The 21,191-nt window shown below is 43.4% G+C and overlaps 1 protein-coding gene across 1 annotated transcript; it reads right to left on the bottom strand.

Moving 5' to 3' along the window:
• Positions 1-4,156: 4,156 nt before the first annotated feature.
• Positions 4,157-20,678, bottom strand: LOC129707483 (thyrotropin-releasing hormone receptor-like). The gene is made up of 3 exons (XM_055652539.1): positions 19,882-20,678; positions 17,452-18,331; positions 4,157-7,237 (listed from the first exon to the last, which is right to left on the bottom strand). Exons 2-3 carry the CDS (start codon positions 18,250-18,252, stop codon positions 6,839-6,841), a joined length of 1,200 nt encoding a protein of 399 aa, XP_055508514.1. The 5' UTR covers positions 18,253-18,331; positions 19,882-20,678; the 3' UTR covers positions 4,157-6,838.
• Between the last annotated feature and the right edge of the window lie 513 nt (positions 20,679-21,191).

A 21,191-nucleotide genomic window follows, 5' to 3' on the forward strand; every position in this document is an offset into this window, starting at 1 on the left:
CAGGAAAAAGGTATAAAAGTATGAAAACGCACACCTTCAGATTCAGGCAGTTTCTTCCCAGCTGTTATCAGGCAACTGAACCATCCTACCACAACCAGACAGCAGTGCTGAACTACTATCTACCTCATTGGTGACCCTTGGACTATCCTTGATCGGACTTTGCTGGCTTTACTTTGCACTAAATACTATGTCTTTATCATGTATCCACTCGATTGGAATCATGCATTGTCTTTCCGCTGACTGGAAAGCACCCAACAAAACTCATTGTCACCTGTGCCTTGGTACACGTGACAATAAACTAAACTAATAAAGTCAATAATGCAGTAATCTGGGTGACTGCCAACACCAGCCAGAGAGCATCCACTGAGGACTATATCTAGGTTGCCCAAATCAAGGGAGATAGAGTACAGTCGGGCCTCAAGTCCCATTGAAACTCTTGACGGAGCGAGCAATCAGTATCTGAATTGCCGAGAAGCATCAGGTGCAGCTCCAAGATGGTTTTGAAGCTCTACTTAATTTACTGCGTGCTGCATCAGTTCACAATTCAGATACAATCACTGGGCTGTAAAAGAAAAGTATTAAATATAGGCAGATAAATCCCCAGGGCCTGATGGACTGCATCCCAGAGTACTCAAGGAGATGGCCCTAGAAATCGTGGATGCATTTGTGATCAATTTCCAATGTTCTCTCGACTCTGGATCAGTTCCTGTGGACTGGAGGGTAGCCAATGTAACTCCACTTTTAAAAAAAAGGAGGGAGAGAGAAAACGGGGAATTATAGACCAGTTTGCCTTACATCGGTAGTGGGGAAGATGCTTGAGTTGATTATTAAAGATGTTACAGTAGCGCATTTGGAAAGCAGGGACAGGATCAGTCAAAGTCAGCATGGATTTATGAAGGGGAAATCATGCTTGACTAATCTTCTGGATTTTTTGAGGATGTAATAAGTAGAATGGGGAGGCCAATTCACTGGATGTTTTTAAGAGAGAGTAGATTTAGCTCTTAGGGCTAAAGGAATCAAGGGACATGGGGGGAAAAGCAGGAACGGGGTACTGATTTTAGATGATCAGCCACGATCATAATGAATGGAGGTGCTGGCTCGAAGGGCTGAATGGCCTACTCCTGCACCTATTTTCTATGTTTCTAAGTTTCTATTAAAACTTAACCTTGGGTAGCAGCTTTGAAGGGGAAACAAAAGTGTTTTGTAGCCCTTAGCACAGCAATAATATATTGTTAATTTTGGAAATGCCAACGACCCTTTGCAATAGTTGTTCTTTAACATACTTGGTGTTCTTATAACCATATAACAATTACAGCACGGAAACAGGCCATCTCGGCCCTACAAGTCCGTGCCGAACAACTTTTTTCCCTTAGTCCCACCTGCCTGCACTCATACCATAACCCTCCATTCCCTTCTCATCCATATGCCTATCCAATTTATTTTTAAATGATACCAACGAACCTGCCTCCACCACTTCCACTGGAAGCTCATTCCACACCGCTACCACTCTCTGAGTAAAGAAGTGTTACCCCTAAACTTCTGTCCCTTAATTCTGAAGTCATGTCCTCTTGTTTGAATCTTCCCTAATCTCAAAGGGAAAAGCTGATCCACATCAACTCTGTCTATTCCTCTCATCATTTTAAAGACCTCTATCAAGTCCCCCCTTAACCTTCTGCGCTCCAGACAATAAAGACCTAACTTATTCAACCTTTCTCTGTAAGGTTCTTTGCATAATGTTCTGTGCTTACAGGTAAACACAATAATAGAGACCAGGGATACTTTTCCATCTCATTACTCCCCAGCTAGAATGACAAGCAAAGAAAGAATAGCAGAGTTCCCTCCAAATCAAAATATCCCATTCCTACAAACACTCTCAGCATTCCCATTTTTGAGCAATTGGGAAATGGTGGGATTATCCGCTGATAACTAACTACAGTGCCATTGGCCATTGCTAAATATGAATGAATGATTGAATGAATGAATGAATAAGTTTATTGGCCAAGTATTCACATACAAGGAATTTGCCCTGGTGCTCCGCACGCAAGTGACAACATGACATACAGTGACTGTTAGGAATGACACATAAAACATTAATAATAAAACATTAGCGATTAAACATGTGAAAACATTGTCGATTAAACATTATTGATTAAACTTATGGTAGGAATATCCATTGATAAATATGGTGGAATTGCCCGTTGATAAATATAGTGGGATTTTTCATTGATAAATATATCCTTTTTTTGTGAGGATGTGGCCTGGACTCAAGGGCCTAATGGCCGTGTCTCACGGTGCGAGTTGACCCACGAGTGACCCCGAATGAAAGACTCGTGGTTGTGTACGAAATTCCAAGTTTATGATCAAGAGTTTAACCGAGTTCCCACAGGTATGACTTAAGGGCCAGTCCCACGAGCATGCGACTGCATGCGACAAGCGCGACCTAACGTGGTCGCTTGAGCCGCAAGACCTCGCAGGGCCGGTTCCACTTCGATCGCCGGAGACGTATGGAGTTGCGCGGAGCTGGTCCCGACATCGCGCGGGGCTCCGAAAAACTGGCAGTGTTCAAAAATTCCGCGTGGCAACGGCCTGCCGGCCCGCAGCTGCCTCGACGCCGTACGCGTCACCTCGACGGGCGTACGCAGCGTCTCGACGCCGGACTTCACTTGACACTCACTCGACCTCCGTGCGGCCCCCGCTTCCGGTTTGGTCGCGCTCGCCGCATGCAGTCGCATGCTCGTGGGACAAGCCCTTAAAGTTGACGTTTACTTGCCATTTCTGCAATGTTCCAAGTTCGTCTCCCGAGTTACTCTTAAGCTAACAGCGTTTACCATTGAGCAGGTTGAGCAGGCTAGGACTATTCCTTGGAGCGCAGGAGGATGAGGGGGGTGATCTTATAGAGGTGTACAAAACCGTGGGCGGAGTTTTCTCCAGGGATGCTGCTTGAGCCGCTGAGTTACGCCAGTATTTTGTACACCTTTACAAAGCAAGATATACTTGACATTTCATTTGTTTAGTGAAGAATGAATTATCGATAGTTACAAATCTTTTAACAGTTCAGTTGAGTTTTGTGTCATGTGCAGTTGATGCAAGGGAGATTAAACGTGCCATGATGATAAATAGACCTGTTCGCACAATGTAACCATTGGTCTATTTTGAGCAACATTGTAGGTGATGCTTTGGGTCGGGAACCTTCTCTGTCTGAAGAAGGGTCCTGACCCGAAACGTCCCTATCCACGTACTCCAGGGGTGTTGCCTGACTCGCTGAGTTACTTTCGTAGTTTGTACCTTTGCTTGGTAAACCAGTATCTGCAGTTCCCTTGCCTCTACAACTTTTCTTGCTGTGCATTTTCTAAAGCAATACATTTAGGTATGACAATTATATGGAAAGTAGTAATAATTCGTTTTAAGAAATCATAAGTTATAGGAGCAGAATTAGGCCATTCGGTCCATCAAGTCTACTCCGCCATTCAATCATGGCTGATCTATCTCTCCCTCCTAACCCCATTCTCCTGCCTTCTCCCCATAACCTCTGACAACTGTATTAATCAAGAATCTATCCATCTCTGTCTGAAGAATATCTATATTAGGCTTCACAGCCATCTGTGGCAAAGAATTCCACAGATTCACCACCCTCTGACTAAAGAAATTCCTCCTCATCTTCTTCCTAAAGGAACGTCCTTTAATTCTGAGGCTATGACCTCTAGTCCTAGACTCTCCCACTAGTGGAAACATCCTCTCCACATCCACTATATCCAAGCCTTTCACTATTGAGTAAGTTTCAATGAGGTTCCCCTCCCATCCTTCTAAACTCCAGCGAGTACAGGCCCAGTGCTGCCAAACGCTCATCATATGTTAACCCACTCATTCCTGGGACAATTCTTGTAAACCTCCACTGGACCCTCTCCAGAGCCAGCACGTCCTTTCTCAGATATGGTGCCCAGTATTGCACACAATACTCCAAAAACAGCCTGACCAGTGCCTTATAGAGCCAAGCATTACATCCCTTGCTGAGTTACTCCAGAATTTTGTGTCTTTGCCTGGTAAACCAGTATCTGCAGTTTCCTTATCTTACTCTACAACTTCTAAGGCAGTAAATTAAGGTATTGCAATTCGATGGCATTAGTTTTAAGAAATGACACAATATGCAATGTTCTAATATCAACCAGAGTTATGTGTTTATTTATCACTTCAGTAGACAATGCTTAAATACAGCAACATACACATAATGCAACGCACATTCTTGTTACTTTACAATTCAGCACATATACAACATCTTCCAAGCATTTAATTTATACCATACATAAGTAAAAAGATCACAAATCTATTCCAGTGAAAAATATCTCTATCCAGACATACAATAAATCAATATTACAAGCAAAAGTACATTAAGCAAATAAATGTATCTTTAATATATCTAATCAGCATTTAAATGCTGTCTCACACAACATAAGTAACAGCAAACAAGCATGTATATCTTTTTATTTAATGCCAATTCACAAATGCTTTCTGTACACTCAAGTGATTGCTTGCATTTTAAACACAAATGCTTACTGCAGAGTGCCGATACAGGAATGTCAATAATACATAACAAGGCCAATAAATTAATCTATAAATATTGATCTAATAATAACATTCACTGAAAGTGCAGTTTGTTCAATAAAAAGTCTAATAAATATTCGGAGTTGCAACATTTTTTTGAGGGCACTTCTATATCAACATCAGCAAATTACACATAGCAGCATAATTATCTTAAACTTCACAACAAGATTCACCAGGATTAACTTTAGAATTCTGAGTGCAACAGAAAAAAAAGTTAACTCATAAAACAATATTTGCTCCCATTATATTTTTGGATTGTTTTTATTCAAAGCTATTGTCAATGTTAAGCAAACAAAAAGCTATTGAAAAATACCATAATTTATTTAACACATATAGATGATCTAGAAATCTCGGATGATCAATGGGTGCTCGGTGGTTACCATGGATACAGTAGGCCGAAGTGCCTGCTTCTGTGCTACATCCCTAAATTAAACTCTAAGCTAAAATAAAATGGCACTTGCTTTTATTTACGATTGTCTTAAAGCTACCAAAAAGTAAGCATTGAAAGAATAAAGCAAGTTATTTTAAAAAAATATGCTGATTTGTTTTAGAGCGCCTGAAATTGCCAAATTTAGAATTTCCAATTGCAAAGGGTGGCACAGTGGAGCAGGGGTAGAGTTACTGCCTTACGGAGCCAGAGGTCCAGTTCAATCTTGACTAAGGGTGTCTACGAGTGCTGTCTGTACGGAGTTTGCACGTTCTCCCCGTGACCTGTGCGGGTTTTCCCAAAATCTTCAGTTTCCTCACACACTCCAAAGATGTACATTTTTGTAGGTTAATTGGCCAGGTGTAAATGCAAAATTGGCCCTCGTGTGTGTAGGGTAGTGTTAGTGTGTATGGATCGTTGGTCGGAGCGGACTTGATGCACTGAAGGGCTTGTTTCCCGACTGTAACTCTAAACTAAATTAAACTGGACTAAGGGGAAGGAATAGTGGTATTGTGGTATTATGTCTGTCTGTGTAAGTACATTTGTAACACCCCTTCCTAATGGATATTTAAAATGGCTGAGTTCCTGAAGCATTCTGCACATTCTCTTACTCTTATTCTAATAACATAGAAAATGAATATGTTCCGATAATTAGGAACTAACGCATTACATCAGAATTACCAGGATAATACACACCTTTAATGATGCAGATGCTAACAAACTTGTGGAGGCAAAAAGATTTCTCATGTTATTGTTACATCAAGTATAAAAACGGATAAATAAACACCTTTCCTATTTTACGAGCCATACTATTTTTCTTCTGATCTGTTAAAGGCAGGTGATTATATAATACTGTACAATATCTTTTTTTTTTCAAATATAAGATCAATGTTGAATTTGTTGTTATTTAAAAACATAACTGATTCATTAAAAGAGAAAATAAGTATTTCCTTGGCTATATTTGGTTATTTAAACATGGGAGCAGGTAGCGGCAAGGTGGTAGAGCTGCTGCCTCACAGCGCCAGAGAGCTGGGTTCGATTCTGATCTCAGGTGCTGTCTGTGTGGAGTTTGCATGTTCTCCCTGTGACCGGGTGGGTTTCCTCCCCACATAGAGTCATAGAGTGATATAGTGTGGAAACAGGCCCTTCAGCCCAACTCGCCCACCAAGGGCCAACCTGGCCAATTGCTCCAGATCCTGCTGCAATCATTCACAACCTTTTTCACTACCTGCAAAACCACTAACTTCTGTATCTCGAGGATGTGCGGGTTAATTGGCCTCTGTAAATTACCCCTAGTGTGTAGGGAGTGGATGCGAAAGTGCAATAACGTAAAACTAGTGTGAACGGGTGATCGTTGGTCAGCGTAGATTTGGTGGACTGAAGGGCCGGTTTCCACGCTGTATCTCTAAACTAAACCTAACTAAACTAAGCTGATCAGTTGAAGGCAGATGATTATAATACAGCGTTTATTTACAGATCAGATCAATGATCTAATTTGTTGTGATTTGAAACATAACTGGTGCTGAAAATAATTTTCTTGAGTATATTTAAAGAATGGAAATTCTACATGAAAGTAATGTTCGCAGGTAGGAAAGGGTAATAATTAATAACTTAAACCATATTCTTGGCAAGTAGGCATTTAATTTCTTCTGAAGAAGGGTTTTGGCCTGAAACGTTGCCTATTTCCTTCGCTCCATAAATGCTGCCGCACCCGCTGATTTTCTCCAGCATTTTTATCTACCTTCAATTTTCCAGCATCTGCAGTTCCTTCTTAAACATTTAATTTTTTTCATGCTAGTTTTGGGATGAATATCACTTCTTCTGGCCACAAGAATTATTGAAATGCATCTCCTTGTTGGAAATTGGATATCCATTGATGTCCTCTTGCTCCGTTAGGTCATGGTCAGGACTTTCGTGTGAAGTATCTTTCATCACACTGTAATAAACAGGAACGTTGTAGGCAGTGGGTTTCTCGGCCTCTGCCTGCTTGCACTTGCACAGTTTTTTGAAGGCAGCCCGAAACTTCTGTGACATTAGGTTGTAAATGACGGGGTTGATGGCACTGTTCAGGTAAATGCTCAACCTGCAGAACAGCAGGAACCAAGTGTTCAGGTAGGGGGCACTCATGAAAGAGTTGACCACCACCAAGGTTCGGTAGGGCATCCACAGGAGGGCAAAAAGGATAACTACCACAGCCAGCATTTGCGTGACCTAGAAAAAATTAAAAAAACAAAATTAGTTATCAATTTTGAATGGGTGGGTGTGTTTCTCTGACCATTCACTGGCAAGTGGACCGCTAGCGAACGCACATATTTCACTGAAAGGGTTATTTCTATGGGAGGATTCATCGAAAGGTTGGGCATTTCGTTTTTAGAGTACAGCATGGAGACAGGCCATTCGGCCCAACGAGTCCGTGCCGACCGACGGTCACCCGTGCACTAGGTTTATCCCACACACTGGGGACAATTTACAGAAGCCAATTAATTCATAAACATGCACATCTTTGGGAGGAAACCGGAGCACCTGGAGAAAACCCACGCGGTCACAGGGAGAAGGAACAAATTCTGCACAGACAGCATCCCGTAGTCAGGATCGAACCCTGTGCCAATTTATGCACACCTAGGGAGGCATCGCAGTGGCGTAGTGGTGGATTTGCTGCCTTACAGCGGCAGAGACCCAGGTTCGATCTTGACCACGGGTGCTGTTTGCACGGAGCTGTCTGTACTCTGTACATTTATAGCCCATTATCTGTTTATTTACACTTTATCTGGTTATTTATTCATGTGTGTGTATATTTATATAATGGTATATGGACACACTGATCTGTTCTGTATTCATGCCTACTATATTCCGTTGTGCTGAAGCAAAGCAAGAATTTCATTGTCCTATCTGGGACACATGACAATAAACTCTCTTGAATCTTGAATCTTGAGTTTGTACATTCCCTCTGTGACCGAGTGGGTTTTCTCTGGGTGCTCCGGTTTCCTCCCACATCAATCCAAAGGCCTACAGGTGTGCAGGATAATTGGCTTCGGTTGAATTGTAAATTGTCCCTAGTGAGTGGGAAAACACTAAAGACATAAGGAATCGTAGACTCGATGGGTCGAATGGCCTCCTATGACTTATTATGAACATGATAACTTGGCCAAGACACTAGAAGAAATCCTATGTCCTCCTTGGAAATAGCATCTGCACATGAGAAGTGGCGAGGTTAATGAGTTAAGATCTCATTACGTTAGATTTGCATCCCAATATCCCACAGATATTTTTGACTCAAAACCTTGGAAAGGAACAAACTATAATCTTCTGAGTCAGTAGCTAGATTTCTACCCACCGAGCATGACTGAAACTATTAAGTAATTGCATTGTAGAACCTGCCCCTTCTCAGCAATAAGCAGCAGGTTTAGTCTTTGGCAACAAATAATGAGCCTGATCTGAACAATGCCAGCTTATTTTGAGAACATAAGGGGGCCATCTGACATTTTGATCTATTGGAATATGAATCATAGGTTAGAATCGAGGCAGTCATCTGTCATCAAAGGGCAGGACAGGCAGGGCAATAATATAAAGATCTCATTATCAATGTTAGAATAATTCAAGATATTAATACCATGAATAATTTTCCATTCACTGCTGGCAGTGGCTAGTTATTGGAAATGGCACTTTTGAACGTTTTGTCGGACAGAAGGAATTGAATAAAGGTACGGAAAATATATTATAAAGGCCTGAAAGTGACTGGTGTGAATGTGTGACTGATGGTGGGCGTGGACTCAGTGGGCCAAAGGGCCAGCAGCGGAAAACATTTGGACAAGTACATTGATAGGACAGGTTTAGAGGGATATGGGCCAAACACAGAGAGGTGGGACCAGTGTAGATGGGGCATGTTGTTCGACGTGGGCAAGTTGAGCCGAATGGGTTATTTCCATTCTCTATGACTATCAATGAGACACACATATCAGAGCAATGTACCTCACAAAAGAGGCACAGCACAAATTGTCAAAGCTTCTTTAAACATCAACCCAACCAGTGACCTGCTAACGGGGAAGATTTATTCTACGGCCTGGTAACCAATTTATTTTACTGACCAGGTTGAAATTGTGTTGTTTTCTGCTGAATATTTTATCACCATTTTGATCCATAGCATAGCGGGACAGAGATTTGTTCTGGGTAACAGAATTTCCACTTCGGTGGAAAAGAAACTCAAGTGGAGAATAAATGAGAATAGCACCCGTGTTAGCTCATGCCAGAGATCAATGGATGTTTTTACAGGCAGAGATAGATCGATTCTTGATTAGTACGAGTGTCAGAGGTTATGGGGAGAAGGCAGGAGAATGGGGATAAGATAGGGAAACATAGATTGGCCATGATTGAATGGCGGAGTAGACTTGATGGACCGAATGGTCTAATTCTGCTCCTTGTGAGATGAACAAGCATTTCTCGTTACTACAAACTACTGCTCTGCAGTACTGGGCTATCATGGTTACAGTCCCCACCGTCGAAGGGATCTATCACAGTCGCTGCCTCAAAAAGGCAGCCCAAATCATCAAGGACCCACACCATGCTGGCCACACTCATCTCACCACTGCCATCATGAAGAAGGTACAGGAGCCTGAAAACTGTAACGTCCAAGTTCAGGAACAGCTTCTTCCCCACAGCCATCAGGCTATTAAACACAAGGAATAAGCTAGGAGCTCTAAACTGCAAAATACGATATTATTATTTGTTATTTGCACTATATTTGTTATTTATTGAACTTTTTCTTTTTTCCCCCCGTTATGTACAATGTTTCCATATTCACATATTCTGTTGTGCTGCAGCAAGTAAGAATTTCATTGTCACATCTGGGACATATGACAATAAAACACTCTTGACTCTTGTATAAAAAGAAACTGAACTTGTTAAGGCTCCTTCAATAACAGCTCCCAAATCTATGTATAGGAACAGCAATTCAAAAACCCTGCTTGCCAAATGCAAACCATACACCAAGTGTTCGACTACCTCAATGGGGTCAAGGGAAGAGCGTTCACGTCGCAGCCCTGTTTCCACCAATCTGTCCACCACCACGCACAAGAAGCACAAGAAGCGCAAGGCAGACACCATTGTATACAGATGCCGAGAAATGCGTTCAGCTCCGGCTGACCAACTTCTAATCGTGTGTGTGGACTCGATAAGAAGAAGAACCGTTACTCAATGGGTTAGGGAGAATCTTTAATTTAACTTAGTTTAGCTTAGAGATGCAGCCCACCAAGTCTACGCCGACCAGCGATCCCCGCACACTTACACTATCCTACAGGCACTAGGGACAAACGTACACTATCCTACACACACTGGGGATGATTTGCAAATTTTACCAAAGCCAATTTGCAATCAAACCAATACGTTTTTAGAGTGTGGGAGAAAACCAGAGATCCCGGAGCAAACCCACTCAGGTCACGAGGAAATGAACTAACTCTATACAGACAGCACCCTTAAGGATCAAACCCGGGTCTCTTGCGCTACAAGGAAGCAGCTCTACCACTGAGCCAATGTGCCGCGCTGTGGAAAAATGAATAGGCGACATTTCAGATCAGCCCCAAGAAATAAATATCCTGATCCGAAACGTCACCCATCCATTCCCTCTACCTGACCCGCATATATCTATCTATCTCTGCCATAAAAATATCCATTGACTTGTCCTTCACTGCCTTCTGTGGCAATGAGTTCCACATATTTCCCACCCTCTGACTGAAGAAATTCCTCCTCAACTCCTTCTTAAAAGAATGTCCTGTAATTCTGAGGCTGTGATCTCTGGTCCTAGTCTCTCCCACTAATGGATTCATCCTTTCCACATCTACTCTATCCAGGCCTTTCACTACCCGAGTAACTGATGATGTAGTACCATGGATTGGGACGAACTCTTCAGCATAATATGATGTGGAAGGAAACAAATGCCAGGGAAGAAACATTTCATGCACTTTGGCCATTTTCCACCTTCCAATCTCACCCATCAACCAGAAAGCAAAGAAATAATGAAAGGAAAATGAATGAGGTGTAACAATGCAATCAATTTTCTGTGCTTACGCTGGTCACAGTCAGAGAGCAAGCAATTTCAAGCACTACTATTATAAGTTAAGATGAATCATTTGTTGCATAATGCAGAGAATATTCCATTAGTGTTTACTTAATTTTTCAATTCCTCACATTTTAACCATGTTAATAGTTATGATGAGCTGTCAACCGCCTGTAAAAATATATATATTTGCCGGCTAAAACCCATGCTTAAAGTAAGTAGAATCAAACCATTTCTGGAGAATGATTCTTCCAGATTAATATAAGAATATATTAAGAATCTCAAATCTAGGACTTGACTCCGAGATACTGGAATAACGCAGGTCCAGGCAGAACCAGGTAACATACTGAATCCACTTCTTCACATGGCACCAAGTGAAGCCATACTAGGGTTGTGTTGGGGCGTTACGCACGCTCATTTCACCCTGCCATCGGGAAGAAGGTGCAGGAGCCTGAAAAGTGTAATGTTCAGGTTCAGGATTAGCTTCTTCCCTACAGCTATCAGGCTCTTGAACACAACAACATCCAATAAGCTCTGAACTACATATACTATTGTTATTATTGCACTATTATTGTTTGTTTTTTATGTGTACATGTGTATATGTACATATATATATATATATATATATATATATATATGTAGGTAGGTAGGAACAGCAGATGATAGATACAAAATGCTGGAGTAACTCAGCGGACAGGCAGCATCTCCAGAGAGAAGGAATGGGTGACGTTTCAGGTCAAGACCCTTCTTCAGACTGAAAGTCACGGCAAAGGGCAATGAGAGATATAGACTATGATGTAGAGAGATATGGAACAAACTATATATATATGGTATATTTATATATGCACTGGGTTTTTTCCAGTTTATTATCTTGTTTACAGTACTATATTTACATATTCTGGTGTGCTGCTTCAAGTAAGAATGTCATTGTTCTATCTGGGACATGTGACAATAAAACACTGACTCTTGATATCAGGTTTGTTGCTGTTACTGAGTCGTGCAATGAAACGATGACTCGTGTAGTTCTTGGACCCAAGCAAATTGTGGAAGATAATCAAATCCAAGTCCTTTACTGTTGGCCAAGCCTTGGCTCTAACACTTGCAACTTCTATGATACTTGCTCGTAGGTAGAGAATAGTCTTCTGTGTACGGTTCTTTATATTAATGTCAATGTTTACCACAATATTGGCACTCATGAGCAGTTCAAAAGGTGGACCTTACCCTTTTGAGACCATATATAAGATGGAAGAGAGTAGGAGCAGGAGATAGCCACTTGGTCCCTGCACCATCTCTACCTTTCAGTATGATCGTGGGTGATCTGCCCCAGACATCTCTTTTGTGCCAGAGTCCCATTGCCCTCAATTTCCCCCTAACGTTTAGCGTGGCGCAGTGGCACAACGGCAGAGTTTCTGCCTCACAGCACCAGAGACCCCCGTTCGGATCCTGACTACAGATGCTAACTATACGCAGTTTTTTCCGTTCTCCCTGTCACCACATGAGTTTTCTCCGGGTGCTCCAGTTGCCTCCCACATTACAAAGACGTACAGTTTTGTAGGTTAATTGGCTTAGATAAAACTTGCAAATTGTCTCTAGTGTGCAGAATAGCATTAGTGTATGGTGATTGTTGGTCGGCACGGATTTGGTGGGCTGAAGGCCATGTTTTCTCTCTGTAACTCTAAAGCCTGGTCTATAGTACCTATATCCTCTCTAAATACCCCCCTCATGATCTAGCCTGAACAAATGTCTGAGGATGACAATTGCAGATTTTTAACACTACCTATGAGAAGAATTAGTTACAAGAATTAGTTACACTATCTTGTAACTATGTCGAGATTCTATCACAAGTTAAAACAAATTGACATTTATACTGTCATGGCTCCCAATTTGGAAAGCTGTGAATAACATCTGTTATTCCATGGTAGACATGATGAACTGCAGATGCTGGTTTACAAAAAAAAGGCACTAGGTGCTGGAGTAACAAAATGGGTCAGGCAACATCTCTCCCGAACGTCGATAGGCGATGTTGCAATTTGTGAGCTTTCTTCAGACAAATCTTCAGTCTGAAGCCTGACCCAAATAATTACTTGTTTCCCACAGATGCTGCCTGACCCGCAGAGTTACTCCACAACTTTGCATGACTATTCAATAGTGTTAGTGGATGAAGCCAGATGACCATTGACAGATATGTTTAATATCATTCTTTACCGGTACCTATTGTTGGGGTCTTGAACACTTAAATATTCACTGAACCAAACTGATCAACACAAATTTGTGAGAGGTTGATTGTCCAAATTACATGCATAAAGATGAATGCAAAGCATTTATTGGGTTGATGGAGGTATTAACTTTCAAATATAATTTGATAAATCTGTGCAACTAATTATTAGCAAAAAATAGTTAAAGAGAATGGAATTCAAGGTAACTTTAACACAGGAGTTGGTAATTGTTTGGGAGTTAGAAGACAAGACTAGGAACAAAAGCACCAGAAAGGAACTGCAGATGCTGGTTTACATCGAAGGTAAATGCTGGAGAAACTCAGCGGGACAAGCAGCATCTCTGGATAGAAGGAATAGGTGATGTTTCGGGTCGAGACCCTTCCTCAGAATGTCACCCATTCCTTCTATCCAGAGATGCTGCCTGTCCCACTGAGCTACTCCAGCATTCTGTATCTAACAAAAGCATCATTCCCTGATTAGTTTAATGTTGTTTATTGGCCTCTCGGGAGCTATAAATGAGTTTGGCACAGCAATAAAGATCTAAGCATCCAAACTGTGAAATTAAATAAGCAAACTTTGCTGACTGTTTGGTTGGTTTAGAGGGAAGTTGAAAAATTAACATTGACAAGGTGTCAGATCAAATGTAATGCAATGTGGGAGTTTGAGATATTATCTTTAGATCTATAAATAAAGGAAGGCTATTTTATTGACAAGAATCGAGAAACAGTGTCCTTTAAATCATTTACATTTTGAAATGCATAAATCACTAAAACTTTAATACTCAGCCACAAAAAAAAATATTAGAAAGGCGAATGGAAACTTGGCCTTTAGATTACATGATTTAATATACAAAACTCTATGATGGCTCTGCATTTGAACATAACCACTCACGAATAAATGGGGCCACCTGTAGTACTTATCTCATGTGAGATCTGGTTTGAAATCACTCAACGTTAGATACTGAATCAAAAATGGGTTTTTTTTGGGGGGGGGGGGGGGGGGGGGGGTTGGGCAGCACAATGGCGAAGCTGTAGAGCTACTGCCTTACAGCGCAAGAGACCCGGGTTCAATTCTGACTATGGGTGCTGTCTGTACAGAGTTTGTACGTTCTCCCCGTGACCTGCGTGGGTTTTCTCCGAGATCGTCGGTTTCCTCCTACACTCCAAAGACGTACAGGAGTAAGTACTGGAGATACTGATGGTCAATAACCTGAAATGTTCACTCTGTTTCTCTCGCCACAGTTGCCATTTGACTGCTGAGAATTTCCAGCATTTTCATTTCAATTTTATTTACTTTTTTACCAAGCCATTTGATTCAGAAATCATTCTTGTTGAATGCACCACAGCAAATGTATAATTCACCTGGAACATGTTTTATGTTGCTGTAACATATTTCTGCTTCACATAAACATGTGTTCGAGGTTTAGGTTCAAGATTCAGTTAATTATCGTCACATACCTGGGTAGAGCGAAAAGCTTTGTTTTGCATGCTTTCCAATCATATCAGATAAGACCCTACACAAATGCAATCCGACCAAATGCAGGGCGACACAGTGGTGTAGCTGGTAGAGTTGCTACCTCACAGCAACCAGAGACCTCGGTTCGATCCTGACCTCGGGAACTGCCTGCCTGTGCATGGAGCTTGCACGTTTCCACCGGGACCGCGTGGGTTTCCTCCATGTGCTCCGGTTTCATCCCACATCCCATAGGCGTGCGGGTTTGTCGGTTAATTGGCTTTGGTGTAAATGTAAAATTGTCCCCAGTGTGTGAAAGTGAAATGACATTGAACCGGTGTGAATGGGTGATCTTTGGTTGGTGTGGAATTGGTGTATGGTTGATCATTGGTCAGCATACATTTGATGGGCCGAAGAGCCTGTCTCCATGCTAGATCTCTAAACTAAACAAAGTAATAAGTACAAGGCAGCTATGGACATGACAGTCGGGATAACTGTGGTTGAATATATAATATATAATACAGTATATACTATATGATACATTATATATGATATATAGTATATGATTATGTGATATGTGATATATAATATATGGTATATAATATATGATATTTGATGTGTGATATATTTTCAACCACAGTACACCTCTGTGCAAGGAAAGCTATTGGGATGCCTCAGGTTAACTTGTATTTTAAATGCAGGGATCGACTGTGTCCTCAGTCTTTTCACTGCAGTTGCACAAGCATTTTTGGTCACTGGAGTCAACTGTAATTTTAAATCAGGCTAACAATGATGCATTGAATATCGGAGGCAAAAAGAACTAATAGAAAATTCTGGACACATATTAATTGCAGAGAAAGAAAAAAGGATTTTGTGCAACAACCTTTTTGTAAAATGTTAAATGCATTCACTTTGGCGTTGGGTACTGAACCCATGTCGCCACCAACTGCAACCTGCGGAAGTCCTTTCAAGAATCTCAAATTACAACAAATATGTGTGATTCGCCTTGTATGAAAGTGCCTAACCCCTAACTCCCGCCCACTTCTCCTCACCCCTGATTTCAGTCTGAAGAAGGGTCCCGAACCAGAAGGTCACAGTCACCTATTCCCTTTTTCTCCAGAGATGCTGCCTGACTCGCTGAATCACTCCAGCACTTTGTGTCTATCTTTGGGATATGTCAGCATCTGCAGTTCTTTGCTTCTACGTTAAAGTAAAGCCACCGTATACTTCAGTCTGCCAAAGAGGGAAGTACTTTTATAGCCACAACCAAATCATTGCGTGATATTGTTAGAATTTCGACATTATTGAAAAAAAAAGTTGAATCAGACACGGCAACTTATTTTTAGCTTGGGCTATGGAGATGCAGCATGGAAACAGGCTCTTCGGCCCACCGAGTCCATGCCGACCCATTCACACTAGTTCTATGTGTAGGAACTACAGAAGTTGTTTCACACCGTAGATAGGTACAAAATGCTGGAGTGGAATTCTCTGCCACAGAAGGCAGTGGAGGCCAATTCACTGGATGTATTCAAGAGAGTTAGATTTAGCTCTTAGGGCTAATAGAATCAAGGGATATGGGGAAAAAGCAGGAGTGGGGTACTGATTGTAGATGATCAGCCATGAACATATTGAATGGCTCGAAGGGCTGAATGGCCTAATCCTGCACCTATTTTCTATGTTTCTCCAGGTGCTAACCAAATACAATTTCAATCTTTATTCTCAAATAGTGGGTATAACTTATCTGCTGCACTTTTAAGCTAATGTAATTATGGAAATAAGTTTGGCTTCTTGGACAAGATGTGTGCTTTGCATGCCAGTGCATACTTTAATTTATTAGCTGTGTATAATGGGCGAATCTCATATTAATTTTATCTTCCTCGTTATAGAGAGTGTGCAAAAAGATGTATCTAAATCATCTGGAACCAATCGATGAAAAAATAATGAACAAAGTATTGAAGGTCAGAGACCAGAAAATAATGGCTCGTTGACCGATTATTGCCATCACGTTCAGCACAGGCTGTGTGGGCCGAATGGCCTGTTCCTGTGTGGCACTGTTTAGAGTTCAGAGATACAGCATAGAAACAGGCCCTTCAGCCCACTGAGTCCACACCGATCATCGATCACTCATTCACGTTAGTTCTAGCGTTAGAAGGGAACTGCAGATGCTAATTTACACCGAAGATAGACACAAAAATTTGGGGTAACTCAGCGGGACAGGCAGCATCTCTGGAGAAAAGGAATGGGTGACGTTTCGGGTCGAGACCCTTCTTTAGACCTCAGACTATAGAAACGTCATCCATTCCTTCTCTCCGGAGATGCTGACTTACTCCAGCATTTTGTGTTTCAACAGAGAATTAGTGCCTGAAGGAGGATCTCGACCCGAGATTCTTCCTATTCATATTCTCCAGAGATGCTGCCTGACCCGCTGAGTTACCCCAGCATTCTGTGTCTATCATCGGTGTAAACCAGCATCAGTTCTTAAAGATAGCAGTGTCAGGGGATATGGGGTGAAGGCAGGAATGGGGTACTGATTGGAGATGATCAGCCATGAGCACATTGAACGGCGGTGCTGGCTCCAAATGACCTACTCCTGCACCTATTGTCTATTGTCAGGCAGCACCCGAGGTCAGGATCGAACCCGGGTCCCTGGCGCTGTAAGCCAGAAGCTCTACCAACCGCGCCACTGTACCACCCTGTGACTCTGTTACCTGCTTCCTTGAAGACTGAGCGCCCTTGCTGCGGCCGCCGGCCGTCTTGAGGGTGTTGGAGCGACCCTTGTGGATGGAGTTGTTGGCCATGTCCTGTGGGGTGTTGGGGATGGGGTTGAGGAAGAGGATCCGGGCGATGAGCCCGTACAGGACGGTGGCCAGGAATAACGGGATCACGTAGAAGATGGTGAAGTCCAGGAAGTAGATGGGCAGGTAGTGGCTCCTGGAGACCTTGTAGTCACAGACTACCTCGGTGCCGTCCGGGTGCGGGATCTGCTTGATGTGCAGGAGGAAGAACCACATCACACAGTACACCGAGGTGAAGGCCCAGACGAAGGCGATGATTTTCTTGGCTCTGGACACGGTGCAGATGAACTGGGCTTTGATGGGGTGGCAGATGGCGATGTAGCGCTCGATGGTGAACGCGGTGATGGAGCAGGAGGACGCGTTGATGCCCAGGTACTGTAGGTAGGTGATGCACAGGCAACCCGCGTACCCATAGACCCAGGAGGCGGCCACGCTCTCCGTGATGTTAGGCAGGCCGGCCGCCAGCAGGACCACCAGGTCGGCAATGGCAAGGCTCACCAGGTAGCAGTTGGTGGGGGTCCTCATATGCTTGGTCTTCACGACCACCAGGACCACCATCACGTTGCCAGCAATCCCCACGCCGCAGATCAGCAGCACCAGCAGTATGGTGACCACTTGGTACTCCAGAGTGTTGCGGGGCATTGGCTTCAACTCCTCCGTCTGGTTCAGGGAACTGTTTAGGAAGTCCACCATCACACTCGTTACATTCTCCATGGCCAAACACAACCTCTTCTTATTTGTTGCTAGCTCCGTTAGCTTCGAGGGCTCATCGCGTTGTCAAGCCCCGCATATTCTACAACACACACACACAAAAAAAAACAACAGTCACAACTTAACGCGTCTGAAGAAGTATGGAAACACCTCCTTTTCTCCAGAGATGCTGCCTGACCCGCTGAGTTATTCCAGCTTCTTGGACGAGTCAGGTCAACTTTCTAGGGCTTCGAGATCCTCGGCGTGGCTCTAAGTGTGGGAACGTGGCAAACGGGGTTGTTATTGAACCAGCATCTGCATAAATCCAGTGTCTACTTTTGTTATTGAGCCCCCCCCCCCCCCCCCTCCCTCTTTCGCCGGCAGGTGTGTTTGCTGCGCCTCGCTTCTGCTTATAGCCGTTTAACAGTGAACGAGAAGACACATTTGAAGGGAAACTGTGTTACATAGAAACATAGAAAATAGGTGCAGGAGGAGGCCATTCGGCCCTTCGAGCCAGCACCGTTGTGATCATGGCTGATCGCCCCCTATCAATAACCCGTGCCTGCCTTCTCCCCATATCCCTTGATTCCACTAGCCCCTAGAGCCCTATCTAACTCTCTCTTAAATCCATCCAGTGACTTGGCTTCCACAAATTCACAACTCTCTGGGTGGAAAAGTTTTTTTCTCTCCTCAGTCTTAAATGGCCGGCCCTTTATTCTAAGACTGTGGCCCCCGGTTCTGGACTCGCCCAACATTGGGAACATTTTTCCTGCATCTAGCTTGTCCAGTCCTTTTATAATTGTATATGTTTCTATAAGAACACCCCCCCCCCCCCCCCCCCCCCTTCATCCTTCTAAACTCCAGTGAATACAAGCCTAGTCTTTTCAATCTTTCCTCATATGACAGTCCCGCCATCCCAGGGATCAATCTCGTGAACCTACGCTGCACTGCCTCAATCACTGAATGGCTACTAAACATGGCAATGATATGTACTGTACATTGCATGATGCCGCTGGAAGAACAACCTGCGGGCCATTTCATCCACACACCAAGTCCCATTGACCACTTCTAGGAAGTTCGATTTAAACTAAAATAACACAACATTGTATGAAGCTAATTGTCTCGTCAATCGCATTGGTTATTCTGACCGGAGTATTCTTTTACTTTCAAAATACGGGGCGCTAGTTTGTGAGATTTTATTTTCCCTTCCACTGAATATATAAAACGAGTTTTGCAGCACAGCCCGTTCCCCAGATCCCACATTCACCATGTTTAATAACAAACCAAAGGATGTAAACTGAGTTACCCCAGCTTTTTGAGTCTATTGAAGATATTTTATTGAAGACGGACACAAAATGCTGGAGTTTCTCAGCGAGGCGGGCAGCATCTCTGGAGAGAAGGAAGGGGTGACGTTTCGGGTCGAGACCCTTCTTCAGACTGAGAGTCAGGGGATAGAGGAACGAGATTCGAAACGTCACCCATTCCTTCTCTCTAGAGACACTGCCTTGTCCTGCTGAGTTACTCCAGCTTTTTTGTGTCTATCTTCGGTTTAAACCAGCGTCTGCAGAAGGATTTGATGGGTTACACATTAAACCGTTTTCAAATGTCAACATTAAAAGTGGAAAGGCGATTTCAATTGGAAGTGTCACTTACTTGGTGCGAAGCGGCCGATGATGACTGTCTTCCTGGACGGGCGGACAGTGGCAGCGAGCTGTCATCTCCTCCTCCCCACGGTCTCAATGCGACTTTGCCAACCAGGCGGCTGCTGCAACTGATGAGCGGAGACGCGATGCAACCCCAGGTCCTCCCCGACTCCACCAAAACCACGTCCACAGCTTCACAGCGCAGCCGTCTTGGCCACGGCGTGAGGAACCGCTGGGCACTCACCTGTAAATACGCACAGAATGCTGGAGTCGGGCAGCATCTCTGGAGGAAGGGAACAGGTGACTCTTCGGGTCGAGACCCTCCTTCAGACTAAGATTTAGGGGTGGGGGGTCTAGAGATACGGAAGGGGAAGGTGTGATAAGGAAATGTAAAATGGTTCATTGTCAGCTGAGGGGGCACAATGAATCGGCACTGGTCTATATCAGTCATGTTTACAGCCTCACGGAAAGGTTCTCTGTGTATTTGTATCGAATACCAGGCGCCCTGACCCAACAAAACTGCGGGAGTGACTTGTACGACAATAGACAATAGGTGCTGGAGTAGAGGCCATTCGGCCCGTCGAGCCAGCACCGCCATTCACTGTGATCGTGGCTGATCATCCCCAATCAGTGCCCCGTTCCTGCCTTCTCCCCATATCCCTCGACTCCACTATCTTTAAGAGCCCTATCTAGCTCCCTCATGAAAGTATCAAGAGAACTGGCCTCCACCGCCCTCTGAGGCAGAGAATTCCACAGACTCACAACTCTGTGTGAAAAAGTGTTTCCTCATCTCCGTTCTAAATGACTTACCCCTTATTCTTAAACTGTGGCCCCTGGTTCTGGAGGTCAAGGTGAATTAATTAATCAAATAATTAATTACTGAATTAATTAATCAATTAATTAATTACTTAATTGATTAATTGAATAATGATATTTCATTCTCACATGTGCTTTGTGTAGGAAGGAACTGCAGATGCTGATTTACACCGATAATAGACACAAAACGTTGGAGTAACTCTGCGGGACAGGCGGCATCCCTGTAGAAAAGGAATGGGTGACGTTTTGGGTGGAGACCCTTCTTCAGAATGCTTTGCTTTGCGTACAACCTAGGCAAGTGCCGCCACATGTTGGCACTGACAAAGTTACAAAAGTAACGGCCAGTCCGGCACAGATGGCAGCAAGGCCTCTCCCCCCCCCCCCCTAACCCCCCACCCCCCCCCACCCCCCCCCCCCCCCCTCACCCAACCCACCCCCCTCATCCGCCCCCCCTTCGTTCTGTTCATTCTTGGCGTCTCTCCCCCACCCCCCAATCACTTATCT

Source organism: Leucoraja erinacea, chromosome 21, assembly GCF_028641065.1.
Source record: "Leucoraja erinacea ecotype New England chromosome 21, Leri_hhj_1, whole genome shotgun sequence".
Taxonomy (NCBI): domain Eukaryota; kingdom Metazoa; phylum Chordata; class Chondrichthyes; order Rajiformes; family Rajidae; genus Leucoraja; species Leucoraja erinaceus.